This window comes from Pongo abelii, chromosome 9, assembly GCF_028885655.2.
Source record: "Pongo abelii isolate AG06213 chromosome 9, NHGRI_mPonAbe1-v2.0_pri, whole genome shotgun sequence".
Lineage (NCBI taxonomy): Eukaryota > Metazoa > Chordata > Mammalia > Primates > Hominidae > Pongo > Pongo abelii.
Genome location: NC_071994.2, coordinates 77,467,080 through 77,493,618, shown reverse-complemented (window position 1 = coordinate 77,493,618; position 26,539 = coordinate 77,467,080). Strand labels below are relative to the sequence as shown.

Genomic DNA, 26,539 nt, shown 5'->3' with positions numbered 1-26,539 from the left:
GAGGAGCAGGAGTTAGCATGTGTGCAGTGCCCAAATATGCACATGGTGCACAGAAAGTAAGAGGCAGACGCTGCTGTTACCTTGGGCAGGGCCATCTCTCTGGACCAGGGTCTCCTGCTCCATGAAAGCCTTGAACCCAGGCTTCTCAGCAGAGGCAGTACACACCCCCACCCTGCCAAGTGGGGGTGTGTGTGAGCACTTCCTGAGGGCTTGGCTTCCTGGTGTTCCAGGCTGTTGTCGGACCTCAGGGTAGGAAGGGGGTCTCACATAACTGCTTTGGAAGGAGGTGCTGGGTCTGCCGGGCTGCCACTCACTCTGGAAGTTTGGCCCCCTGCATGCCTGCATGTAGTGGGTGTTATTTTCTCGATAAGACTCCAGCCCCTGAGCCAGACTCCAGTGCTGACCCCAGCCCCTCCCAGAGGCAGCCAGTGGGGATCTGGATCTGGTGTCCAGTTTGGCCACATGCTGCCTGTGCATCTTGGAGGGGTCACCAGTCCCCTCTGTGCCTCAAAGGTATGGATGCCCATGCTGCTGGTTATTGTGAGGACCAATTGGAGCCCAGCCTTCCCAGTGGGGGCAGGGGAACTCTTCTGAGGGGCTCAAAATGATGGCCCCTTCTGTCTCCATGACTGAGATTACCATCTCCCGGGCTTCCTCCAGCAGCCAGGGGACACAAGTGGTATGCTGAAGCAGGAAGGTGGCCCCCGCGAGGATGGTTTTCTCTAGTAGAAAAAGGTCAAATATATGCAGAAGTGGAGAAAAGCATATAATGACTCACATAATGAAGAAGGATGGAATGAATCCAATCCCATACTTATCAACGTTTGGCCATTCTTGCTTCATCTGTTCCCTACTTTTTTTTCTGGGGTAGTAAAGCGAATCTTAGGCATCGCATCATCTTACCCATAGGCACTTCAGGATGTATCTGTAACACATGAGGACTTTAGAAAGATGCATAACCACAAGGCTGTTATTACACCCAGCCAATATTAAGGATAATGATTCCTTAATATTATCTAAAATGGAATCCATGTTCAATTTCCCTTTATTGTCTCAAAAATATCTTTTTACAGTTTAGTTGTTAAAAATCAGGATCCAAATGCAGTCCACAGCATGCATCTGGTTGGCGTGTCTCCTGAGTGCCTTTTGGTCTGTAACAATCCCTTGGCCGGGCTCGGTGGCTCATGCCTGTAATCCCAGCAATTTGGGAGGCCAAGGCAGGCAGATCACCTGAGGTCAGGAGTTCAAGACCAGCCTGACCAACATGGAGAAACCCCATCTCTACTAAAAATACAACATTAGCTGGGTGTGGTGGTACATGCCTGTAATCCCAGCTACTCGGGAGGCTGAGACAGGAGAATTGCTTGAATCCGGGAGGCGGAGGTTGCAGTGAGCCGAGATTGTGCCATTGCACTCCAGCCTGGGCAACAAGAGTGAAACTCCGTCTCAAAAAAAAAAAAAAAAAATTCCCCCTCCCTTTTTTCCCTTAGGCTGTTTATTTGTCCTGAGAAATGGAGTCATTTGTCCTGTGGGATTTTTCACATTCTGCATCTGGCTGATCATGCCCTGGTGGTAGTTTTTGAGGGGCTGGCAAGGGTCCCCTCTGTGTGTCCCTGTGCATTGCCTTGGGGGGCTCTGACTCTGGGTCCACATGTCTGTGTGTGGTGAGCCCAAGTGCACATCTCTGTCTTGGAGACTGTCTGTGTGTCCCTGGATGTGTTGTTCCTATGCAGATGTGGCCTGTCCCTCTGTGCATATGTGTACGTGTACTTTAATATTTGATTGCACTAACTCTGAATCTAGGACTCTTTTTTAATAGTACTTTGAGTTGCTGTTTTATAAATCTGGGTCTCTTAACCATAGTGTCCCGCCCACCTGAGTAACCACCACCCACCTATGCACACCCTCCTGACAACAGAACCCCACTTGGACTGGCCTGAGGCAGGTGCGAGCTCTGAGGTGGGAACTAAGAATTCACCCCAGCAACGTGTATGCTTCTGGGGCCTTCCTGGAGTCCTGAGTCTGGCCAGGGAGGGCCAGGTTTCCACATCTCTTTCTCCAGGAGGCCAGCACCTAACCCAGAGAGAACTTAACTGTGTCTAAAAGCTTCCAAAAAAGACTTTCCCCTTCCCAAACACTTCCTCTGCCCTGAGGGTCTTCATAACCCCTTCCAAGCTTCTGCCTTCTGCAGCCCCAGCCCATGCAGCAGGGAGCATGGGCCCCTGTCAAGTGGCCACTGATGGAAGGCCTGGCCACAGGATATTTAGAGATGGGTGGTATTCCACTGAGTCTGTGCCTCTCTCTCCATGCCTTTGTAGTCCTGCTCCCCCTGGGAGTGCCTCACACAACCCACTGGACTGGGAGACAGGTAACATGTCCTCCAAGAGTGCTGTGTGCCAGGGACAGGGGAAGAAAGAAACTCATTACTGAGACCCTGCTGTGTGCCAGGTCCTGGGCTAGGGTCTGTGACTTTTGTTATCTCACCTGTGAGGTTGATAATGTTAGCCCATTTTACAGCTAAAGAAACTGAGGCCCCAGCTCTGTGTCTGGGAAGTGAAACTGCACCTTTTCAGTCCGTTCCAAAGCCCTCACCACTCCCTGGCTCCCCAGTGCTAGGCTGTGTCACTAAAGAGGGGAGTGGCTGGGGAACATCGTGGCCAGAGGGAGAGAAGGTGGGAACAGGATTGTCTTCAGTGGGAATGAATGAGATCAGCCATGGGAATCCTTCCCACCTCACCCCTTCACTGACAGAGGCGGGGCGGGTGGGGGAGCGGGGGTGTCCTCCCTCCCTCCTTCCCTCTGACCATCCCTCATGGACCTGGTCTTAGCCCAATCCTTGGTTTGGTGCTGACCCCCAGTGGCAGCAACGGGTATGACAGTCCTCAGATGAGACCCAACTAAGGAGGCTTGAACCCCAACTGTCCTAAGCATAAAGACCCTCATGAGTACACATCTCTAAGCGGCACATGGGGAAACTGAGACCCACAGAGAAATATACCCAAAGTCAGAACAATAGTTAATGGCAGAGTCAAGGCTAGAACCAGAGCTGGGTGTGGTGGCATGCACCTGTAGTCCCAGCTATTTTGGAAGTTAAAGCGGGAAGATTGCTTGAGCCCAGGAGTTTGAGGCTGTTGTGAGCTGTGATTGTGTCACTGCACTACAGCCTGGGTGACAGCAAGACCCTGTCTCTTAAAAAAATGCTAGAACCAGGATCATGTAAGGGGAAAACAGTTGCTATTTATTAAGCACTTACTGTATATATCAAGCAGTGTGCTAGAGGCTTTTAATTCACATAACAGTCCAGGGAGGGAAATAGTGCTGTCATGTTTATATAGATGAGAAAACTGGTCCCCCACTGAAACTCTACCATCCCATCTACCCTCTCTTCTTCCAGGTCTCCCCCTGGACTTGTCTCACGGTATAACCAAGAGGGAGTTTCACATTCAGCCCCGGCCCAAGACTGCCAGAGAGCCACAGAGGACTGTAAAAAAGTCCTCCAGCCCCAGTGTCTAGCTCAGTGCCTGGGATAGAGCAGTGATAACATAGTGACCATAGCTACCATGTATCAAGTGCTAGCTACATGTCAGGCATTTATATGCATCAACACTAACCAGCCCTGCCTCCCCCGCCCCCAGTAAAACCAGTGAGGTAGGCATCATTTAACAGATGACGAAGCTGAACTTCAGAGAAGCTGAGTGGGTGCCCAGGGTCACACAGCTACTCCATGGAGGAGCCAGAATTAGAACCGGGCCTAGCCCAGCTTCCCAACATGGAAGACTTTCCATTGGCTGAGGAGGGTACATCAGCTGAATCTTGGCTCTCCCTTCACCACCCCTTCTTCCCCAGCTGGCTCCAGAGCACACACTCATGTCCTTCCGGAAGGCCCTCGAGCAGAAGCTGTATGGGCTCCAGGCTGACATTACCATCAGGTAGGTGTAGTGGAGAGGAGATAGTTCCTCTAACTCTCCCACACGCTTCGGCATCCACCTGGGTCTCTGCTGGGGGAACCTCTGGTCTCAGAGCCTCTGAAATGGGAGGAGGGAGGCTTAGATTATCCACAGCAGGGCAGGCACCCTGTTCCTGCAGACTCCAGGATGTAAAATAGAGGAAAGAACAAATGCTGTTGGTGCAAGCAGGAGCACTGCCATAGAGCCACTTGAAGGGAAAAATAGATGATAGAGCTACAACACTCTCATAAGGGAAATAAAGCAAGTTGCAGAGTGATACATTCACTGTCACTCCAGCTACGTTTTAAAATACCACAAAAAAGTGACATATACACTTTCTCCATGTACATATATAAGTAGGTATTAGTATAAATGGCCAGAAGAATCCATACTAATCTCATAACAGAGGTTATCTGAGAAGGGAAGAAGGGCATCACTGTCATATATAGTTGTACAGGTTGCGTACTGGACAAGGGCATCACTGTCATATATAGTTGTACAGGTTGCACACTGGACAAGGGCATCACTGTCATATATAGTTGTACAGGTTGCGCACTGGACAAGGGCATCACTGTCATATATAGTTGTACTGGTTGCGCACTGGACAAGGGCATCACTGTCATATATAGTTGTACAGGTTGCGCACTGGACAAGGGCATCACTGTCATATATAGTTGTGCAGGTTGCGCACTGGACAAGGGCATCACTGTCATATATAGTTGTACAGGTTGCGCACTGGACAAGGGCATCACTGTCATATATAGTTGTACAGGTTGCACACTGGACAAGGGCATCACTGTCATATATAGTTGTACAGGTTGCGCACTGGACAAGGGCATCACATATATGAGGACATTGTTCCCAGTATAGACAGAATTGTGTGTTTATCACAACTTTCTAGCAGACGATGGTAAAATGCCTTGAGGAACAGAGGGCACGGGTACCTTTTACTGTTTCACACTAAGGCACCACATGAGCTATTTGCAACCCTGGTAGAGTAGACAAGGATTGGGGTTGGGTGGAATTTGCCAAAGAGGTCTACATTTGCACTGTTCTCATCATAGCATCACAGGGATTTGGTTCCAAACTGGGTTCCACCACTTACAGGCTGTGGACCTTGAGCTAGATACTTCCCTCTCTCAGCCTCAGTTTCTCCATTATCAAATGAGGCAGCACCTACCTTCCAAGGTTGCTAAGAGAGTAGGTCCAGCCTTTTCCCAGCCCTCCCTCCTTGGCAGTCCCCACCCCCATCTGACCCTCACAGAGAGCCAGAAGGCATTGGCCTTTCAGGGTCACCCACCAGCCCACTGTCTTCCCTGTGCAGATGGGGAGACTGAGGCCCAGAGAGGGGCAGAGCCAGCCGGGATCCTGTGCTGGGTGGGGAGGACTGTGTGGGGTGACGATCATTGGTGGGCAGGTAAGGGATCTGGGGGGTCAGTGACTCGGCGGCCCCACCCTCCCTGCAGCCTGGACGGTGTGCCCTTCCTCATGCACGACGCCACCCTGCGGCGCACCACCAATGTGGAGGAGGAGTTCCCGGAGCTGGCCCGCAGGCCTGCCTCCATGCTCAACTGGACCACCCTGCAGAGACTCAACGCTGGCCAGTGGTTCCTGAAGGTCTGGCTGCACCTGATCCCAATCTTAGGCATGGAAAACACCAGCAGGGACTGCAAGGAGTGAGAGGTGCAAGGGTGGCCATCAGCTTCGAGACCCCCACTCTCAGAGCTTTCCCGACCTCCACCCAAGCTGCTTAGTGGCCTCCTAGGCTCCTGCCACTGCTGCCAGACTCGTGGTTGTCACTGCTTGTTCTGGGTCCATTTCCCTCACTAGAAAAGGTTGACAGGGATGAGAGCAGTGAATAGAATTGTTAACTCTGTAAAACTCTGGAGAGGGGTTGGCTCTCTGGTCTGAAATGCTCTAAAAGGAGAAATGCTGTGGGTCTGGGAGCGATTCCAAGCAAGCCATCCTCTGTCCTCTTGGTAAGCAGGGTGTGGGCTAGAAAGGTTAGGGCTGGGGCCTCCTACAGCCTCCATATGGCCACAGCCATCAATCTGCCTGACCCCAGCAGACTCTGGCAGCCCAGGGGTCTCCACGCTTGGTTGCCAGAAGGGTATGTGGGGGCCCCCAAAGGGCTGATGATACAGCCATGTGTGTGTCCCTGTCCCTGCCAGACTGACCCCTTCTGGACGGCCAGCTCCCTGTCACCCTCCGACCACAGAGAGGCCCAGAACCAGTCCATCTGCAGCCTGGCAGAGCTCCTGGAGCTGGCCAAGGGCAATGCCACACTGCTGCTCAACCTGCGCGACCCGCCCCGGGAGCACCCCTACCGCAGCAGTTTTCTCAACGTGACTCTGGAGGCCGTGCTGCACTCCGGCTTCCCCCAGCACCAGGTGAGGCCCTGCAACGCAGCTCTGCCCCTGGGAGCCCTGGCCTGGCTAGAGCCCTGCTGCTGCGTAGCCTTTCCCTGTTGCACTCTGGACTTCAGCTTTCCCATTTGTAAAATAGGGATCACATACCCCTCACTTCCCTGGCAGAGTCATCATAGGACAAGAGGGGAACAAGAAAACACTTTAAAATGTAGAAAGGTCCAAGCCGTCAAGTTATTTCAGTGAAGTGTTGCCCTGTCGTGTGGTGTAATAATTTGGGACCAGAGAAATCTGACATCAGTTTAGGTCGGCACACGAGGTGCTAGTGGCCATGTGCAGAATAGTGGCTGTTTGGGTTTTCCCTCCCGTACTGACAGCAGGCCAGAAGGGAAGCTTCCTGAGTTGCTGCCAGTGCACTTTGCAGCCTTGGCTGGGACTGAGTCCTGCCCTGCTAATGACTTCATCTAAGCTTTCACCGCCTGCCAGGTCCTGTCTCTTAACCCCACAGGTGCTCTAGGAGGAGTAGGTACTTTTACCCATTGTGCAGAAGAGAAGTCTGAGGCTGCCTCTCTCCTGCCTGCAGGTCATGTGGCTGCCTAGCAGGCAGAGGCCCCTGGTGCGGAAGGTGGCTCCCGGCTTCCAACAGACATCAGGCTCCAAGGAGGCAGTCGCCAGCCTGCGGAGAGGCCACATCCAGCGGCTGAACCTGCGCTACACTCAGGTGTCCCGCCAGGAGCTCAGGTGCCTGCCCTGCCCCGGGCTCCTCCAGGAGAGGGCGGGACTGAGTCTCTCCCAGTCCTGCCACCACCACCCCCCAACACACACACAGTCGGGCAGAGGGATGGGCACACAGAGGAATCAGGCACACATGTTTCAAAGACGAGAGGGTGAGCATGTCGGGCAGACCCGGGCTTGTCCCAGAGCTTGGCCCTCTGGAGCCGATATTCCTTCCCCCGGGCATGGCTGTGAGGTCATGAAGAGGACGTGCTTTACCAGCCCCTACACTGGGCCCGGAGCTGCCAGGGTCCGCATGCTGACCTGCTTCTCCCCTGCCCCACAGGGACTACGCGTCCTGGAACCTGAGTGTGAACCTCTACACAGTCAATGCGCCGTGGCTCTTCTCCCTGCTGTGGTGTGCGGGGGTCCCATCCGTCACCTCTGACAACTCCCACACCCTGTCCCAGGTGCCTTCCCCGCTCTGGATCATGGTGAGTTGGGGGGCAGAGGGCCCCTGGGGGGCAGTGCTGGAGCTGCCTTTGGCCTGCCCTGACCACTCGGCAAGCTCTGTGCTTGGGGCTGTCCCTGGGAGGTCTCTGGCATGGTGGGGAGTCCATGGTGGGAGTGCAGGCTTGAGGCATGAGGGTTTCATGGCATCTGGGATCTGCACTAAGGCGCTGGGAGGACCCTGGGCCTGATCCACAGGGAGAAAAGCATCACTAAGGGCTCTAGAGAAGTAAAGAGCTGCTCGGGTTTCTTTGCTTTGGAGGGTAACAACAAGGACAGGAATAGGAAGCACTGACGGGGCGCGGGGCTCACGCCTATAATCTCAGCATTTTGGGAAGCAGAAGCAGGATGATCACTGGAGCCCAGGGGTACAAGACTAGCCTGGGAAACCCTGTCTCTACCAAAAAAAAAAAATTAATTAATTAATTTGCTGGCCATGGTGGCACGTGCCTGTAGTCCTAGCTACTCGGTAGGCTGAAGTGGGAGGATTGCTTGAGCCCAGCAGGTCAAGGCTGCAGTGAGCTGTGATCACTCCAGCCTGGGTGACAAAGTGAGATCCTATCTCAAAAAATAAAAATAAAAAAGAATAGGAAACATTAAAATCTGCTCAGAGAACAGCAAATAAAGCAATATTTTAGCTGGTTGACTGGGCACCTGCAGATAGGTGGTGGCTCCACTGTCACCCTGAGCATGCGGAAGGCAGGTGGAGGGTATCCTTATGGCTGAGAGAATGCAGTGCCAATGAATCAGACCTAAGCTGTGGATGGTTCTATGGGAGAGGAGGGTGAAGGGAAGGCAGCCTGGGGAAAAGGGAGAGACCGATGGATGAGAGTCGGCGGGGGTGGTAGCAGAGCCACTGTCTTTCAGTATCTGGCTCCTGCTTTGAGGCCCCTGGACACACAGACTCTGCAGGCCTAGCACACACCCCCTCTGCCCTGAGCACCATACAGTCTCCTCCTACCCTGAGAGTGCACACATATGCACACACACACCCTGGCCCCCTGGCCCACAGTGCCCGGAGCCCACACCTGCAAAATGTCATCTTCAGCCCCCAGACCGTCTCAGGGTCCTCCCTTGCCCTTCCCCAGTGGCCACGTGGGGTCCTCTGGTCCACGGACCCTCAGTCTGGAGCCTCAGTCTGGACTGGCCATGACTGGAAGTTGGCCTCGGGCCGTCTGTCCACAGCCCCCGGACGAGTACTGTCTCATGTGGGTCACTGCCGACCTGGTCTCCTTCACCCTCATCGTGGGCATCTTCGTGCTCCAGAAGTGAGTAGGATCTGACCACCTCCATGGCTGTCCCTACCCTGCAGCAGGCCCAGCCCCCACCCCAGCCAGGTGAACCCGCTCCTGAGCCCTGGGCCCTCAGCCAGGAGCAGGCCTGACCAGGGAAGAAGGAAGGACTCCGGTGGCCCCATCCTCCCTCAGACAGAGGCTGGGTGGCTTCTGGAATGAACATGCAGCTGGGAGCCCAGAGCCAAGCTCTGCCTTGAGCGGCTGTGTGGGCTTAGGTGAATTTCAGCTCCTCTCTGGGCTGGCCTGCTCATCTGTTAGCCAGGGCATGGGTTCCCACCAGCCCTCAGCAAGATAGCTGGGGTGTGCTCGCAGTGGGGAGGTGTGGTTGTCCCAGGGAGGGTCTAGGGCCAGCCTGGGGCCCCCACCCAGCCAGGAACCAAGGGGCTGGGATTTTATTCTTGACTGACGTTCTCTCTCTGTCCCATCCTGCTCTGATCGGCGCATGTCCCTCCTCTCTCCCCCTCCCCCTTTCTCTGCTGCACTCTGGCATCTCACAGCTATCACTTGATCAGGTAATTCTGGTGTCGTCTTCCTCCTCCTTCTGTTCCTCTTTCTCCCTCTTGCCATCCCCTTCTCCAGTTCTGTCTAAAAATCCACCGTGCACCAAGCCCTGTGCCTGGGCCACCTCACAGACAGCGCCCTTGCCTGAAGCCTCCCTTACCCCTGCAATCCTCTTTTCTGCTCCTCCCGTCCCACTGCCGTGTGTGTCCCTCTGCTCCCTGTTCCCACGGCCGTTTCTGCAGGTGGGGACCAGTGTTTCCTTGACAGCTTCCTGACCTGGCCTCTCTCTGCACCAAAGTGTCTCCCTGGGGGAGGGGACCCTGCCTGGGCACCCCCATCCCCCTGCCTCTGGTACTCACAGGGGCCTTCACCACTTGCCCAGGGCAGACCCTACCAAGTTTCTGCCTCTCTCTTCCCATCGTCTCCCTCCCTGGCTCTGCCTCTCCCGCTGTTCACTCTTCCTGTTTCCCTTTCTCTGCCTCTCTCATCTCTTTCTCTCTCTTCTTTACATTCTGTCTCCAACACCCATCCCTGCTTTGCTCCCCGCAACACACAGCCTTTTCCTCATTCCCCTCAGACGACCCCACAGTGGCTGAGCTTCCTGTTCTGGATGTGCCTGGCCAAGAGACCCTGGCCTGACACTGTCCTTCTGGGTTTCAACATGAATTTCCAGGATGGGACCTAGAGCTTAGGGACCCATGTCTCCCTCCGTTTTAGCCCCTCCTGGGTCAGGCAGCTTCACCAACCAGCTTCTAGGAGGAGATGCTGTCCCTGGCTATGGGACATTCCTTGAGTCATTCCTCTGTCCGCCCAGTTGTCCAGCATCCACATACGCTGGCTGCTGATGCTGTGTCTACAGCAGGAGTTGGGCCTTCTCACATGGAGCCCCAGTGTGCTGGGGAGGCCGCCCCATGGTGATTCAGTGGCTGGCACAGACATGCTGGGTCTGCTCAGACACAGCCAGGGCAGTGTCATTGTCTCCTGGGAATCAGGAGAGGCTTGATGGAGGAAGAGACCCTGGGGGACAAGGCCGGGGGAGGATACCATTTCCCTGTGGGCCTTATTCTTCCATTCATTCACTCAACAAGTACAGGTCAGGCTCCCGGGACACGGCAGGCACTGATGGTGCTGGGGCACAGCGATGAACAGAGAGAGATTTGCTCACTGCCCTCAACGATTCATAGGGCAGCCAGCCTCGCCAGGGTGTCCGTGCCATTCCCCGCCTCCTGCTTTCCCCTTGTCTGCCTGCTCTGTTCATCCATCCATCCGCCTGTCCATCTGTCTGTCCACTTCTGCTGCGCTGACCCCATCTAGTAACTCACAAATGGTTTCTTGTGTAGTCTTGGCTCTTTCCATCCCCCAAGCAGGGTTCAGTCCCTGAGGCAGTTGGGTTCTTTTTCCCAAGCTGATCACCCGCTCCTCTTGGTGAGGACAGGGGTGAGAGTCCAGTGATCCTTCTGCCTAGATCCCAGGAAAGGTCTAAGTTCAGAGGCCAGGGACTGGGGCTAGTTCAGAGGAATGACAATAGTGAAGACAGTGGCCTGGGCTGGGCACAGAAACCTGAGTCCTTTCCACTTAGTGCCTGGTCCCTGCATGCCCTGTGCATGCTCCACCTCCCAGCCCACTCTCGAGTAATTTTACCCCCACCTTGCACCTGTCTCAGCCATCAGAGGGATTCATCCTCTGACCTCCCTCCCCATTAGGACTGCCAGGACAGAGCGGCAGTTGGCCCCACTCCAAGTCACTCTAACCCCCTTGTCTTGGGAACCTGTGCAGACCAGCTCTGGGCAAAGCCCCCTACCACCTGGCCCCACCCCCCTGCTTTCCTTCCCTCCCTCTCAGGGGGTCTCCCTCATGGCTTCACTTAGGCTGGTCGTGGTGGTGGAGCTGTAAGAGACATCAGCTGGGACTCCCTGAGATTGGTGTGTGCCCCAGCTTAGGTCAACAGACTCATGCCTACTAAGCTCCTCCTGCTCCCAAATCTGTCCCATTCAAAGAGAGCCAGATGCATTACTGGGGACACCTGAGACAGAACTAACCAACCCTAGTCCTGGGCCAGGGCTGCTGACTGATGGCTCTGGAGGTAAGAGGGAGGCCAGGGAGCCCTGGCCGAGAGTCAGCAGGCTCTGATTCAAGTCCCAACTCTGCCCTCTCTGGGCCTATTTCCCCATTGTACAGTGGGACAAAGAGTCCTGCTGGTCTCTCGGGCCACATCCAGAGAGGCTCTGGAAGTAGGCAGGGTCTCTGCTCCAAGGGAGGGGTGAGGAGGGACCTGATGCCCATGGGGCCGTCTCTGCAGGTGGCGCCTGGGTGGCATACGGAGCTACAACCCTGAGCAGATCATGCTGAGTGCTGCGGTGCGCCGGACCAGCCGGGACGTCAGCATCATGAAGGAGAAGCTCATTTTCTCAGGTACACAGCCCTGCAGACAGGTGGAGGCAGGCCCTGGGCTCAGCTTTCTGTACCCCCACATGCAAACAGATGTGTATGCACACACATTCACATGCGGCACATACGGGTAGGGACAAGGGCACAGACGTACATAAACCCACCGGGATTATACCCACACACATACAAAGGCATAAGTACACGTGTGAAAACACACACGCCCACACACACAGTCATCCACCCTGTCATCCACCATGGCTTGGTGTCAGTGCCATGGTTGGTGGGCAGGGGTGGGGTAGGGAGAGGAGTCTGTTTTGAAGGCCCATCCCCCTTTGCCTGGTTCGTACTTGGATCCTACAATATTGGCCTCACCCTTGCTCTTTGCCAGTCCCTGTCAACATTCCCAGTCTGATGGAAGCAGCAGCTACTTATATAAACAGAGGCAGGGAAAGTTGAGTTCCTGCGACGGGAGTGCTGGCGGGGAGGGTGTGGTCAGAGCTGCCTGGGCAGTGAGGAAGGCTTTGGGCGCCTGATACACTGAGATGGGGAGGATGCAGAGGAGGCGCTTGGGTAATGGCTTCAAGATGAGGGCCGAGCGAGCTGAGGGAAGGAAGGGCATTCCAGGTGGGCATGGCACATGCGCAGAGGTGGCAAGGCAGCACCGCTTGCCTGGGCACCCAGAATTAAGTGTCCCTCTATAGGGCTGAACTCCACTCAGCAGAGCTTTCTTGAGCCTCTGCTCTGTGCCCAGTACTCTACCAGGCCCTGGGGACATAGATGCCCAGAACCCACCCCGGTCCTTGAGGTATTTTGGGGGCCCAGGCAGCAACCATACAGAATGTGGCCAGGGCAGAAGGAGGCAGGGGCCGGAGTTGCCATGAGGAGGCCCCAACCCGGCCCAGGGCTCCAATGAGGCTCCCAGGAGGCTGAGTGACAGATGAGAAGACTTGAGCCAGACTGTAGGAAAAGGAGGTGTTGTTGGGGCAGTCACTCCTAAGAGAGGGGCCGACACATGCAAAGGCCCTGAGGAGATTGGACACATGGGTGCCAAGCTCAGGGGCACAGGTGGTTTTCTTGGAGTCCCAGGGGACAGCAGATGAAGGCGAAGCTAGAGTGCTCAGCAGACACCAAAGGGGCCTTGAGCGCCAGGCTCAGTGTCGACCTGAGCCCAGTGGTTTTATCAACCTCCAGGTGCCCCGCTGTGTGGTGCAGCCTTCCTGCCCCATCTGTCACCCATCCTCACGACTGCCTCCTCCCCGACTCACGTTCTGTCTCCCTCTGGCCCAGCAGAGATCAGCGATGGTGTAGAGGCCTCCGATGTGCTCTCCGTATGTTCAAACAACAGTTATGACACATATGCCAACAGCACCGCCACCCCTGTGTGCCCCCGAGGGGGTGGCAGCCGCGCCAAGACCCTCATAGAGCGGAGTGGGCGTTAGCTGAAGACATGTCTGTCCCACCTGTACCTGACACAGAAGCTGGGGAGCCTAGGAGAGCTGGTGGAAGTGTGTCTGAACTCGGAGTGCTCTGGGAGCGGGCTCCACAGCCTCCTTGTGGGCTCCAGCCCCTTGTCAGCTGCAGCCTCTCTTGAGGGGGACTCCCTGTCCCTTGAGGCCCAGCTGTGCCAGGACTCCATCCTTTCAGATGCCCCTGCAGGCCTGGGGCTCCTTCTGGGAAGTATGGGGCCTAGGACTTGGTCCCCCTCTTCTGAGGCCCTCTCCTGTATCCCGACCTGGAAGCTTTGATGGGTCATGGGCCATGCCATGCCCCCTGTGGCAATGGGGTGTGCGGATGCTCACCTGTGCCGTCTGTCCTCCTGTCTGTGCCACGAGGCACCTGAGTTCTCTGCTGTTATCCTGCCCCAAGGGCCTGGGCCAAGCCTCTACCTGAAGCAACTCTGCTCTTCCTGTCAGTCTCAAAGCACAAGGAGGTTCGGCCCAGGAGGAAGCCAGCTGCAATGTGGAGACACATCCTCCTCCCCAACCCACCTCATGCCACTGCCAACCCCCTGCCCCAGGAACGGGCCTGAGCCACATCCCCTAGGAGCAGCTGGAGATGGCCAGAAGAGTGAGCTCAGGACTACTGGATCCCATGCCCAGGTGTCCAGCAGACCTCAAGGCAGAAGGGTCACTTAACCCAGGAGTCCACAGACTGATGTGACCTCAGGTTTCCACATCAGTGGCCACAGGGCAGGGCCCACCTAGTAGAAGTGTTCTGGACATGGTCAGGGTGGGTGTGTGGCTAAGTAGGCCTGCACAGAGGGAACCCAAGGGCCTTGGCCAATGTGATTAAAGCTGCCGTCTTGATATGTGTTGTCTCTGAATTGCCAGCAGGAGGGTGGGGACGAGTGCGCGGGGTCTAGGTTTCAGTTCTGACCCTACGATCTGAGGAGGAACCATTCTCAGGAATGAATGGGAAAGTGGCAGGATGGTGCCTCCCCTTTCCTGGGTCCGCCATGGTGCCAGTGGCAGGGAGCCGGTATCCTCATATGGTGGATGGGGAGACAGTCTTGGAGAGGTACAGTGACCTCCAAAAGCCACACAGCTTAGAACAGGCCAAGCCAGAATCCCATCCAGACTCTGGCCCCAGTGCATATGTGCGCCATGACCCCCATGGCACCCGCGTCATTCCATAAGCTAGGAATGACACGAAGAGGGGGAGGGCTCCTGGGTCCAATGTAGGGCTGGGAGTGGGATTGGCAGGTGCCCCCACAGCCACACGAAGGCATTCTGAGCCTCCCGGCTATGTTGGGACAAGCCCTCAGCACAGGGAGGCCTCTTCCCCATGCCAGGAGTTTGGCTTTGACTTCTCTGAGCTTTGGACCTGCCTGAGGAGGGCCCATGCCCATGCCCAGGACTGGGGGCACCTGGGCTGAAAGCCAAAGTACAGCCCTGGGACCACAGGTGTCCTTTCCTTCCAGTCCTTGGGACCTCTGCTGTCTGTGGGCAGGGGTCAGTGGTGGCGTCAGAGCAGGCCTGTAACTCCCCTCTTTGTCCTAAGAGTCTGCCTGGTCATGGGTATGACCTGAGGGAAAAGGGGGAAGCTGAGCCCCAGCTCCAGCCTGCATCAAATTAACTCCATGCTTCCTGGGAGCCAAGGGACGTGTCTCTTCCAAACAGGGATCTTCTGGATAGAATTCTTGGGGTCTAGGAGATTCTGGCACCTTATAGGTAAAAAAGAAAAGAGCCCCCTGCAAATGTTGGAAGCTCCACTGGGCCCCCACAGTAACCTCGAGGACTGGCCCTCCTGCCCCGCTACTGAATGTCTGGCAAGTGCTCCGCTTCCTGGGACAGAGGTCAGCTCCTGCCTCTCCCTGAGCTCGAGGGAGTAAGACTCAGAGCCACTGTGCCCCCGCCCCACATGCTTAGTCACATGGGCATCTACATGGTCACACAGCCACATGTCCACACGCAGCCCATGCTACAGTCACTTCACTCCATGTACCCCCACAATCACACACAGTCACCCTGGAACCTACATGCCCACAACTGCATGATGACACCCCTCCCACACCCCAACTCCAGCACCATACACCTTCAAACCCATCGTCATTCCGAGACAAGGCCCGCACCAGGTCACCCCCAAACCCAGGTACACCAAATCCTGGAGTTCCACACACAGTCAATCCCACTCTTATGCCCCGTCTTTCTTTCCCTCCCTGCGAGGGCTAGTCCAAGAGTGGAACAAAAGCCCAGCATCCCCCTCCCCACTCGCTTCTCCCTTCCCCTCCCTTCCCCTTCCTCCTGGCGTCCAGCCCCTTTGTCCTCCCGCAGCTGAGCCCCAGCGAACAGCAAACGGGAGTCTGGGCAGAGCAGCACGAACATTGGAGCTTGGGCTGCCAGGGGTGCGGGCGGCAGGCACAAACGGGAGTGATACCTGTGAGAGCAGCAGCTGCGGAGCACTTGGGAGAGGGCGTGGCCAGGTAAGCGCCAAGTGCATGGGGGAAGCCTTAGGCTGCAGGGCTGCCCGGGCTGCGTGGTGTCCGCAAGTCTGAGATGGGGAGGATGCGGAGGAGGTGCTTGGGTAATGGCTTCAAGTGGATGTGGGTGTGTAAAAGAGTGATGGTGGCATGTTCGAGTCAGCTTCTATAGGCTGGGCCCTTCAATCTGCATCATGACCCCTGGCTTGAAGTGCCTAGACTCAGCCAAGAAGGGAGGATACCCACTGAACCCTACCTGGGAATTTTTACCTTCTGTGTTCCAACTGGGTGTCGTTCGACCCCCCAGACTGGGGATCCCCAGAGTGAATGCTGGATCTGATGTCACTGTGTGTCCAGAGTGCCCAGCGCAGTAGATAGTAAAATGGAAAAGTACTGACACACTTTCTAGGAGGGGACTCTTTCTCCCCCAGGGAGCTGCTTGTGCTGTGGGGCACCTTTGCAAGAAGTCCATCCTTATGCTGATGAGACCTGCCCTCTTGGGTCTTAACTCAGAGCGTGGTTGCTTTCTGGGCCAGTGGAGGACAGACTGGTTGCAGCGTGCTGTGATGACCGGTCTCACTTCCTTCCACCGGTCCTGGCTGCTCCTTGGGGCACACCCCCCACCCTGGCAAGTGTGGCATGCAAACCCTGGAGCCAGGTGGATTCAGGATCCAGTCGCTCCACTTGGGCAAAAGTAGTTAACTTTCTTGCCCACCAGGGAGCTCATCTCTCATGATGCTGACCAAGGGATCCGCTGCCCTGGGTGACCAGGGCATGAAAGCCAGGCTGACACTAGGCAGGATCTGACCTCCAGAGGCAGCAGAGCAGCTGGGAGCAGGAGGATGGAAGGAGAGGCAGGGCGCAGAGGGTGGACCTGAGCCCCCTAGAGTAAGCTGATGAAAAGGAGGGAGCTCCCTGTCCCTGGAGGTGTGCAAGCAGAGGCTTTGTGTTCATAATGGCCAAATCATAACCAGCATGGCCCAACCCCTCAGTCTGCAGAGCGCCTTCACAAACACCCCTCTGCTGAGCCTCGCCGCAAACCTCTGAAGGGCAGGTGTCCTGTGTGTGCTTGTTTCCCTTATGACAAACTAAAGGGGAAGGGGTGGGCTAAAGAAACTTCTCAGGTTGTGAGGATGAAATTAAATTATGTCTATAAAAGCAACTGGCACACACAGTGTCCTCCCTTCCTCTTGACTAAAAGCAATATAGGGAAACACCCATGTAGCTCGTACTGTGTACTAGCACTTTTCATACAGCCCATGTAATAGTCATGAAACCACAGCCCTGTGAGGTAGGGATTATGATCCCATTTCAGATGAGATAACTAAGGCCAGGGCGGGCAGGTGAGAGGAGTGACTTGCCCCGGCCACACCGTAAGCCAGTGGCAGGGACTGGGTTAGAATCCCCATTTGTCCCTAGAGTTCTTTCCACTTCCTGACGGTGCTACCTGGAGAACACCAAGAGAACTCACTAGAGAGAGGGCCAGCTTCCCTCAGTCTGGGCTCTAACCTTTCATCCTCTCAGAATTCGCCCATCCTTCTCAGCTGGAAGGTTCCCCTCAGGGACGCCCTCCCTGACTCCCCTCCACCTGGGTCCAGCGCCCCTTCTATGAACTCCCCTAACACCCGGTGCCTTCCCATGGCACCCCCGCCAGGCTGGGCGCTCCGGGCACACCGAAACTATGGTTGTCTTGCTCACTGCCTGGCACGGAAAGGGCTCCCAATAAATACTTGTCGAATTCGTTTGCGCGAATGCTGTGTGTATGATGCTGTCTTATCAGGGGAGTGCTCAGAGTGTGGTCAGTGTCCAGCACCTACCGGAGATCGGCAGGAGACAGGCTGGATTGAGCAGAGCGCGGTCGAGTTATTGTACCCTCTCTTCTCTGCACATGCACACACTGGGTCTCTGTGGGGCAGCCTGAGTCCCTTGACCCAGGGCTTCAGCTCCTGTCATGGGACCCTCCTTACACAGATATATTTCCAGGTTTCAGTAACTTCCCTGCTCTCCCGCTACAGACCCCGGGGCGGCCAAGGTGCCCTGCTGTTAGTATCCTGGGGCACAGCCTACGCCTACTGGAGTCCCTAACGCCTACTCCGCTGTTGAAAATAGTTCCTTTATTAGATCCTCCTCCGATTACCCTATTTGAGAGCGTTCCATCTGTCACCTGCAGATATCGACAGGAAAACGCTTAGCGAGTTTGAAGAACCGAAAAGGGCACTGTGTCTGAGTGGGTAGGCAGGGCAGAATGTCGCGCTGGTGAGGCGGGGCTGGGGCACTGTAGCCACAAGGAACCTGGATGATGAACGGAGGGGAGAGTCGCTGAACAAATGGTCAAGGAAGGAAATAAACGGATGAGGGCTGTCGCCTCTCCCGGGCGTAGCCATGTGGCTTCCCCGACGCTGTTTGTGTTCTCTCCCCGGCAGGATGCGGCAAGGCCATCGGCCGGAGGAGTCGGAGCCGGGCTGCGAGGCGCCGTGCGCGGGTCCGTGCCACGCGCAGCGCGTGCTGCAGACCCTGAACGCCTACCGGCGGAGCGGCACCCTCACCGACGTGGTGCTGCGCGCCGGAGGCCGCGACTTTCCGTGCCACCGCGCGGCGCTCAGCGCGGGCAGCGCCTACTTCCGCAGCTTGTTCGCGGCCGGGCGGCCCGAGCGCCGCCCGGCCGTGGTGCCAGTGGTGCCGGTGGCTCCCGAGGCGCCAGGCACGAGCCCGGCCGGGGCGGCGGCGGCGCTGGCCGTGGTGCTCGACTACGTGTACGGAGCGGGCGTACGGCTGCGCGCGGAGGACGAGGCGGCGGCCGTGCTGGCGCTGGCGGAGCGGCTGGGCGTGGCGGGCCTGCGCGAGGTCTGTGTGCGCTTCCTCGAGGGCCGCCTGCGCGCCGCCAACAGCCTAGCGCTGCGCCGCGTGGCCGCCGCCTTCTCGCTGGGCCCGCTGGCCGAGCGCTGCGGCCGCGTCCTGCGCCAGGCCTTCGCCGAGGTGGCGCGCCACGCCGACTTCCTGGAGCTGGCGCCTGACGAGGTGGCGGCGCTGCTGGCGGACCCCGCGCTGGGCGTGACGCGGGAGGAGGCCGTGTTTGAAGCGGCCATGCGCTGGGTGCGCCACGACGCGCCGGCCCGCCGCGGGCAGCTACGACGCCTGCTGGAGCACGTGCGCCTGCCGCTACTGGCGCCCGCCTACTTCCTGGAGAAGGTGGAGGCAGACGAGCTGCTGCAGGCCTGCGGCGAGTGCCGCCCGCTGCTGCTCGAGGCTCGCGCCTGCTTCATCCTGGGCCGCGAGGCCGGTGCGCTGCGGACCCGGCCGCGGAGGTACGGCCGCCATCCCCTAGCCTCCCGCCCTCCGTTCTTCCCGCCTGCTTCCACCGCTAATTCATTCTTTCATCATCCTTTAGTACTGCCTCTTGATGATATTCAGTCATTCGTTCAACATTTTAGAGGCTCGGTGCCCATAATTCTGTCCTTGAAGAGTTAACAAGCCAGTGAGGGAGATGCAGAGACCCCACACCTGCGCACACTCTCTTTGGCCCATGCAACTGTAATTCCGAGTACTTACTACTATACGCAAGTTCTGTGCAGGGTTCCGGGATGCGGAAGTGATTTGAAAACACTCTTTGCCCTCTGGGAGCTCGCAGTCTAATGAGGGATAGAAATAGGCAGGGGCATGGGAAAGGAGTGAAAGCAGCCTGCTCCACCTTTGGAAAGCCAGACTGGGAGGCTCTGGGCAGAGTAGCCCTTAATCATGCCCCCAGAGACGACACTGTCTCTAACACTAAGCACAAGGCCTGGGACAGAGATCCTCAAATATGTGCCAAAGGAATTAGAAAACCAGTGGCTAAAGGATATGGAAATTCTGGTGGGGTCAGATGCCTGAGGGGTCAATGAGAGGGAAGAATGATTTGCTGAAAGGGTGAGTTATCCGGCTTAATGGAATTAGGGATGAGGGGATGTCATACGAGGAGGGAGGCAGCAGAATCAGCGGTTGGAGGCGAGAAAAGGGTGTTGAAGATGAGTTAGCGACAGACAAACCTGGGCTTGAATTCCAGCTCTGACGCTTAATGGCTGCATGACTTTGGGCACGCCATAGTATGTGAGCCTCAGTTTCCTCCCCTGAGAAAAGGGTAATAATTCCTACTAATAGAACTGCCATACGGATTAAACGAGGTGATTTTTCTAGGTGAGGGCAAGGGCTCTGTAAAGATTGTTTTTTTCTGTAGTTTAGAGGTCAGCAGAATGCGTTAAGAATTAGCGATTCTCTTCCCAGTACCCACAGGGAAAGTTGGAAGTGGCAGAGTCTAGCGGGATTGGGGCCGGGGAATCGGGTGGGCGAGGGTGATGGCAGAAGCGCATGAAAGGGCAGCGGGACCGTGCAGTGTGGTCGAGAGGGTAAGAGAGGGCCGAACTTGGGTGCGGCCCAACAGGCACTGGGCTTATCCGCACGCCAGATTCATGGACCTAGCTGAAGTGATCGTGGTCATCGGCGGTTGCGACCGCAAAGGTCTCCTGAAGCTGCCCTTCGCCGATGCCTACCACCCAGAGAGCCAGCGGTGGACCCCACTGCCCAGCCTGCCCGGCTACACTCGCTCGGAATTCGCCGCCTGTGCTCTCCGCAATGACGTCTACGTCTCCGGTGAGGGCGGAGCCGCAACGGGAGCTCACACGGGATTCACTTGTGGCTTCCGCATTCCACCCCCTTTGCTTTTGCCTCCAATCGGGAGAGAGGGGCGGGATGTTTTCTGATAACCTACAGTTATTGGCTGAAGTGAGCAGAGCTAACTGCGGGTGTGACCCGCCCTTTATTCAGCAATGTCAACTTCAATTCATATGATTACTTTTTGTTCTGAGCCGGCTTCCTAGGGAATTCAATTCGTATTAGTATTAATAATCACTTCAACTAGCCTACTATGTGCCGAACATTATGCTAAGAAGCTTACATTCGTTATCATTAAATCCCCCTACAATGCTGTTTTACAGATAAGGCTCGGAGAGGCTCAGAATTTCCCCCATTGTCTCAAAAATGGCAAAGCTAGGAGGAACACACATCTGTTTGATACCAACAAACTGTGTCCTTCCTGAGGCTCAGGCCTTAAAGACTCAGAGAAGCATAAAACACAGTCCTTGCTCCCCTGGAGTGTCCTGGAGAGGAGAGAGACTTCACTTTTACTGCCAGGCAGAATGTGATCAGAATTCTCAGAGTCCCCAGATGATCTGGAATGCCACTCAGAGAATCTAGCCAGGGTTCATAGAAGAGACTTTTCAGCTGGACCTTGAAAGTTGGAGGGAACAGTATGGGCAAAGGCACAAGGGCAGGGACATGCAGAAAGGAACCCTGGGGACTCAGGGCTCTGAAGTGCAGGTTGAGTATCACAGGTGAGTCAGGAGTCAGATCAGGGAGGCATTGAGTCTGGGGCTAGGTGGATTGACCTTAATGTTTTAAGGAACCATATATGGGTGCCTGCAAAGGGTAAGGAGCAGGAGAATAAGCCAGGGAGGCCTCACAGACCATCCAGGCCACAGATTACCACTGGACAATTTATCCGAGGCCATTGATGGCTCTGAGCAACATGTGGGGCCTCTGTTGGGTGCCACTAGGAATAAACAAAGATGGGGGCTACCAAACAGATGTGGCTCTGGTCACAGGCTCAGGCTGAAGGGTGCAGTTAGGGTTGTCCCCAGGGAGGCTCCCATTGAGAGGTTGATCCTCGGCGAAGATCCCCAGGGTGGCCAGACATGGGAAGGGAGAGTCCACATCCTGCATCCCCAGTGCCTGGCCCCATAGGGCATGCCATGTCCTCCAGCAGCACCAATGCTGAGCCTGGAGCCAGAAGCTCTGGTTCTGGCTCTGACAAAAGGCCATGTAGTCTTCAGCAGGTCATTGTTGGTCTCTAAGTCTCATCTGAGTTTCTTATATGTAAACTGGGTGTAATATTCCCAACACCTCATGGAGGGATGAGATCAGAAATGAAATTGTGCAGGTGAAGGCAGAAGGGAGGGAGGGTTGTTGGGTCACCCTCTACCTCTCCTGGCTCCCAGTGCAGCTGGCTCTGCTTTTCCTGGATCCCCAGTACATTCCAGATGCTTGCCTTAGGTACCCTTTGTACTCTTACCTTTAGTACAGCGGCCCCCTCTTTGCTTTCCTGAGCACAGAGCCTGGCACACCACCACCACCACCACAAGGTGCCCGGTGAAAACCAGCCCTTTCTTCCTGAATCTGTCAGGCTTCTCCCCTCGAGAGTCGTAAATCAGACATTCCCACTACTTATTCAAAGCACACTGGGTCACAGGTCCAGAGTCTCACACCAGCTCAAGAAGTCCTCCTACTGCCTTCCCTTAACCCTTCCTTTGGATCTGGGTGCCCTAGTTTCTAGCTCTTTGGGGATGCTTGGGATAGCAAGAGAGCCTGTGGGCAACAGCTGCTTCTCTCTCCCTAGGCGGCCACATCAACAGTCACGATGTGTGGATGTTTAGCTCCCACCTGCACACCTGGATCAAGGTAGCCTCTCTGCACAAGGGCAGGTGGAGGCACAAGATGGCAGTTGTGCAGGGGCAGGTAGGCACGAGCTGCAGCGGCTGCCCTGGGACCCAAGGTACAGATCTGTGGATGTGCTGAAAGGAGGTTCTCTAAAACCCTCTCTTTGTAAGAAGGGGTCTGAAGTCCCCCCAAAAAAGAAGGAGACTTGTCCAAGGTCACATAATAATGGCTGATGCTAATAATAATAGCAATTACTGTAATAGTAACAGCCTGATGGTCAAGGATGTGGGCTCTGGGGCCATACAGTCTAGGTTTGAATCTTGACTGTGCCACTCAAGAATAAAAGAATCTGTCGGCCAGGCGCAGTGGCTGTAATCCCAGCACTTTGGGAGGCCAAGGCGGGCGGATCACGAAGTCAGGAGATCGAGACCATCCTGGCTAACACGGTGAAACCCCATCTCTACTAAAAATACAAAAAATTAGCTAGGCGTGGTGGCGGGTGCCTGTAGTCCCAGCTACTCAGGAGGCTGAGGCAGGAGAATGGCATGAACCCGGGAGACGGAGCTTGCAGTGAGCCGAGATTGCACCAATACACTCCAGCCTGGGCGACAGAGCGAGACTTTGTCTCAAAAAAAAAAAAAAAAAAAAAAAAATCTGTCAATTATCTTTGTAAGCCACATTCCGAATTCAGAAACAAAGATGCTTCTTAGAATCAATTAAGTGGGGTGGTAAAGTCTCAATACTAGTTATTATTATTAAGCATCAGCTTGGTGCCAGGTGTTTTACAGCTGTAACCCGCATTCAGTACCCATCCTAAAGACAGGTCTCATCCCCGCTAAATGAGAGGAAACCGGCTCAGGGAGGTACAGCAACTGGGTGGAGGCCACCCAGGTGGTGGCAGCACTGGGCTCCGGGGTCAGTTTGGTCCTGAAGCTGGGTTGGGGACAGGGATAGTTTCCAGCTCAAAGACTGTAAGACTGAAGCGATGAGGCCGAGGGGCCTAAGGCCCTGGCACCCGGCTCCCCGGCCCATGTCCTCACTTGCAGCTGTTCGCGGTGGGTGGCTTCGACGGCCTGAGGCGCCTGCACAGCGTGGAGCGCTACGACCCCTTCTCCAACACCTGGGCGGCCGCCGCGCCCCTCCCTGAGGCCGTGAGCTCGGCGGCGGTGGCGTCCTGCGCGGGCCAGCTCTTCGTGATTGGGGGCGCCAGGCAGGGCGGCGTCAACACAGACAAGGTGGGCGCGGGCCTCGGGCGCGAGAGGGCGTTGAAGGCTGGGGTGCCCAATGTGTGCCAGGCGCAGAATTGGGCGTTTTCATGCCCTTGTCCATTTATTCACTTAATCCCATCAACAGCCCAGACCAGTCACCTCCATGTTTCAGGGAAGGAAATGAGCAGAAAAATGACCCCAAGATCACACAGTGGGTCAGCAGCACACTGGGACTCAAATGTTTGGGCTGGTGCCATATAAGTTTCATACGTTTTAAAAATTGAGGGCAAGATAGTTAAAATGCTTTTGTTCCATTCGAAAAACAATACACTTATTACTGAAAATTTAGAAAACACAGAAAAATAGAAAAAAATAACCCATAATCCCACCGTCTAGGCAGAGCTGCTATTCATATTTTGGTGCATTGCCTTACAGGCTTCCACTGAATTGATTTTTGTTTTTCTTACAGTTTTGTTTTCTGTCAGAATTTTGCATTCTGCATTTTATTCTAATTTAGGTATGAGCACTTTCCACGTGATTAGCAACTTTACAGCCATCATTTCAATGTCTGTACTATTCCACATGGTGGATGAACTAGAGTCTACTCATCTTTTATTGTTGGACATTTAGGCTTTTTGCAAATAAAAATATTTATCATAGCAGTTCCTTCCCTCCCCTGATGGCCTCATAAGCCTGTGGTCCTAGGACTTGACTCTTTCCCAAATTAGGGAGCCCACCCTTCCTTATTCCCTGACCACATTCTTCCAGCAAACCCTCCTGGAGCTGAGTGATGGGCACTCATGGTGGGAGGCCCCATTTAACACCATCCATGCAGCACCGATTTGTTATAGGCTGCTGTGGGGGGAGGGGGGTCTCCAAGGAAACAGTTGAGGAAACAGAGAGTGAGGTGAGCAGGCAGCTAAATACAGAAACTGTTAAGGGCATCAGAAACACCCATGGGCATGTGGACAGCTGTAGAAATAGGGCAGCAAGACACCTCAGCTGGAATCTTATGACCTGAGAGCACCAGGAAAAGAGAAGGGAGTTGACAGTGTATGCAGCTAGGAACACATCCCCGTCGGGGGTCTGCTCTGAGGACTCTATAACCCTAAAGCAGACAGTACCTCTCCCAGCTCAGTATGATGTGCTCTATGATTAATCTTACATGAGGTGACTGTGTTCTCCATCAAAGAAGAGACTGTTCCTGTGTGTGTTTTGGGGGGTGGGGGGAACACCAGGGAGACCTTTAAGGATGGGATGGCATTTGAGCAGGACCTTGAAAGATGAGGCGGCTTTTGACAAAGGGAGTCCAGAGGCAGAGGACAGAACATAGGACCAGATGAAGGGCCCTTGAGGGCAGGGATGGTGTTATCTCCCCCTCCCTCCCAGATGCTGGCTCGGGCCTGGTGGACACTGGCAAATGTCGTTTTGAATGAGTGCCCCCAGGGAGAGAGGTGGCAGCATGGGGGCAGTGGGGCATTTGTGGGGGGGTGGTAAGTCTTCATCACCGCTGCTCCTCTTGCCCCTCAGGTGCAGTGCTTTGACCCCAAGGAGGACCGGTGGAGCCTGCGGTCACCAGCACCCTTCTCACAGCGGTGTCTTGAGGCCATCTCCCTTGAGGACACCATCTATGTCATGGGGGGTCTCATGAGCAAAATCTTCAGCTATGATCCAGGCACAGATGTGTGGGGGGAGGCAGCTATCCTCCCCAGCCCTGTGGTAAGTGGAGGCTTCAAGGCAGGAAAGCGGAACCCACTTCTACAGCTCTGGATCTTGGAGTTTGTGAATCTTGTGTGACTCCATCCTAGGTGGTTTTATTATACATCACTCTCTAGCTCCTCCTCACAGTGGTAGTGAACCATGCATTTCACAGATGAGGAGACTGGCCCCAGAGAGGTTCAGCACCTGGCCCAGGCCAACAACTAGGCCCTGTTAATTAAGGCAGAGCCTAGAACCCTGCAGTCCCAAGTGCTATAGCTTTGAGTGGGGATTTGGTCCAAATGACCCTGTGGTCTCTCCTGCCCCAAAGGCCACTGCTAGTAACCAATCATGAGGTAAGATGTGGGGAAGCGAGTTGCTAAGTTCTGCTCTAGTGATATCAGAGCGGGGAGGCCCAAGTCCTGGAAGCTCTGGCCCCTGCAGTTCCCTGCCTCCCCTACCTTCTCCATCCCCTGAAACTCCAGAGACTACACAGGTATGGTTGGACTGGTGGTCTCTGCCAGTTCTGACCTTTGGTGAGATTTCTGGCTTGAGTCTGAGATTCTAAGATGGCAGCAGTCGAGATTATTGTTATTGGTGTGCTTACCACATTCCAGGCTCTATGTAAAATGCTTTACATGCTTAACTTCCATTAACTGTTAAGGGAACCCTGTGAAGAAGGCACTTTAGTTCTTCTCCCTTTGCAGATGAGGAAACTGAGGTCCAGAGAGGTTAAGTGACTTGCCTAAGGCCATTCACTGAGTAAGGGTCAAGCTAGAGCTGGAACTCAGGTCCATCCAGTTTCCTGCCTCTCTACAGTCCAGATTGCCTGTTCACAGTCTGTGGGTCAAGGTTCTATTATCTGGCCTGGCCAGGCAGGGACAGAGGAAGCCCCAGGCTGGACCTGATAGTTGTCTTTCTGTTTGTCCACGCAGGAAAGCTGTGGAGTCACTGTGTGTGATGGGAAGGTCCACATCCTTGGCGGGCGGGATGATCGCGGAGAAAGCACCGATAAGGTCTTCACCTTTGACCCCAGCAGTGGGCAGGTGGAGGCCCAGCCATCCCTGCAGCGCTGCACCAGCTCCCATGGCTGTGTCACCATCATCCAGAGCTTGGGCAGGTGACTCAGATTTGGACAGCCTGAGCCAGGAGGCGGAGAGGCATGCGGAGCTCAGGTGCACACTCTGCTCCCTCATGGCACCTCCGAGCAAAGAGCCCTTAACTTAATGGTCCCTTTTCTTGTATAAATAAAACCTTGTTGGGTCTGTGTTCTAGCTGCAGTCTGCCCTGCCTGAAGATGGAATGTCTAATATTTGCTCCCTGTGTTTACTCTTGATGAAGCACTTTTATACCATTGCAGTCTGTTTGGGCTACTATCACAAAACATCTTAGACTGGGTGATTTATAGACAACAGAAATTTATTTCTCACAGTTCTCAAGCTGGAAAGTGCAAGATCAGGTGGCCAGCAGATCTGGTGTTTGGTGAGGGCTCTCTGCTTCCTAAATAATGTTCTCTTGCTGAGTCTTC

At 55.2% G+C, this 26,539-nt stretch overlaps 2 protein-coding genes across 6 annotated transcripts in view; both read left to right on the top strand.

Moving 5' to 3' along the window:
• GDPD5 (glycerophosphodiester phosphodiesterase domain containing 5) overlaps nt 1-14,029 on the top strand; it is a 92,061-nt gene extending 78,032 nt beyond the window's left edge. Inside the window, exons 10-18 of one of the 4 annotated variants that reach the window (XM_054524834.2) lie at nt 3,847-3,929; nt 5,414-5,564; nt 6,119-6,337; nt 6,897-7,054; nt 7,374-7,521; nt 8,723-8,805; nt 9,330-9,344; nt 11,633-11,745; nt 13,012-14,029. In XM_054524834.2, coding sequence (XP_054380809.1) covers nt 3,847-3,929; nt 5,414-5,564; nt 6,119-6,337; nt 6,897-7,054; nt 7,374-7,521; nt 8,723-8,805; nt 9,330-9,344; nt 11,633-11,745; nt 13,012-13,160 — 1,119 coding nt within the window. In that variant the 3' untranslated portion in view covers nt 13,161-14,029. Of the gene's footprint in view, nt 1-3,846; nt 3,930-5,413; nt 5,565-6,118; nt 6,338-6,896; nt 7,055-7,373; nt 7,522-8,722; nt 8,806-9,329; nt 9,345-11,632; nt 11,746-13,008 lie in introns of all 4 variants that reach the window. The other 3 variants (XM_054524833.2, XM_009246848.4, XM_024255864.3) reach the window with 3 other exon arrangements.
• A 1,307-nt stretch (nt 14,030-15,336) lies between these two features.
• KLHL35 (kelch like family member 35) lies at nt 15,337-26,307 on the top strand. Of its 2 annotated transcripts, none has more exons than XM_063711297.1 (7): nt 15,337-15,643; nt 18,064-18,945; nt 20,055-20,263; nt 22,065-22,183; nt 23,152-23,340; nt 24,844-25,032; nt 25,947-26,307. In XM_063711297.1, exons 2-7 carry the CDS (start codon nt 18,065-18,067, stop codon nt 26,133-26,135), a joined length of 1,776 nt encoding a protein of 591 aa, XP_063567367.1. In that variant the 5' UTR covers nt 15,337-15,643; nt 18,064; the 3' UTR covers nt 26,136-26,307. The 2 variants fall into 2 exon arrangements, with proteins under 2 accessions (XP_063567367.1, XP_009245122.3); XM_009246847.4 differs by having other exon boundaries at nt 15,342-15,643; nt 20,079-20,263.
• The last annotated feature ends 232 nt before the right edge of the window (nt 26,308-26,539 follow it).

Excerpts from the sequence above, each read along its gene's own strand:
- KLHL35 (XM_063711297.1), top strand. The coding sequence starts at position 18,065 with ATGCGGCAAGGCCATCGGCCGGAGGAGTCGGAGCCGGGCTGCGAGGCG. Across the intron at positions 20,264-22,064 it reads CAATGACGTCTACGTCTCCG|GCGGCCACATCAACAGTCAC; the intron begins GTGAGGGCGGAG and ends CTCTCTCCCTAG. Across the intron at positions 22,184-23,151 it reads TGGCAGTTGTGCAGGGGCAG|CTGTTCGCGGTGGGTGGCTT; the intron begins GTAGGCACGAGC and ends CCTCACTTGCAG.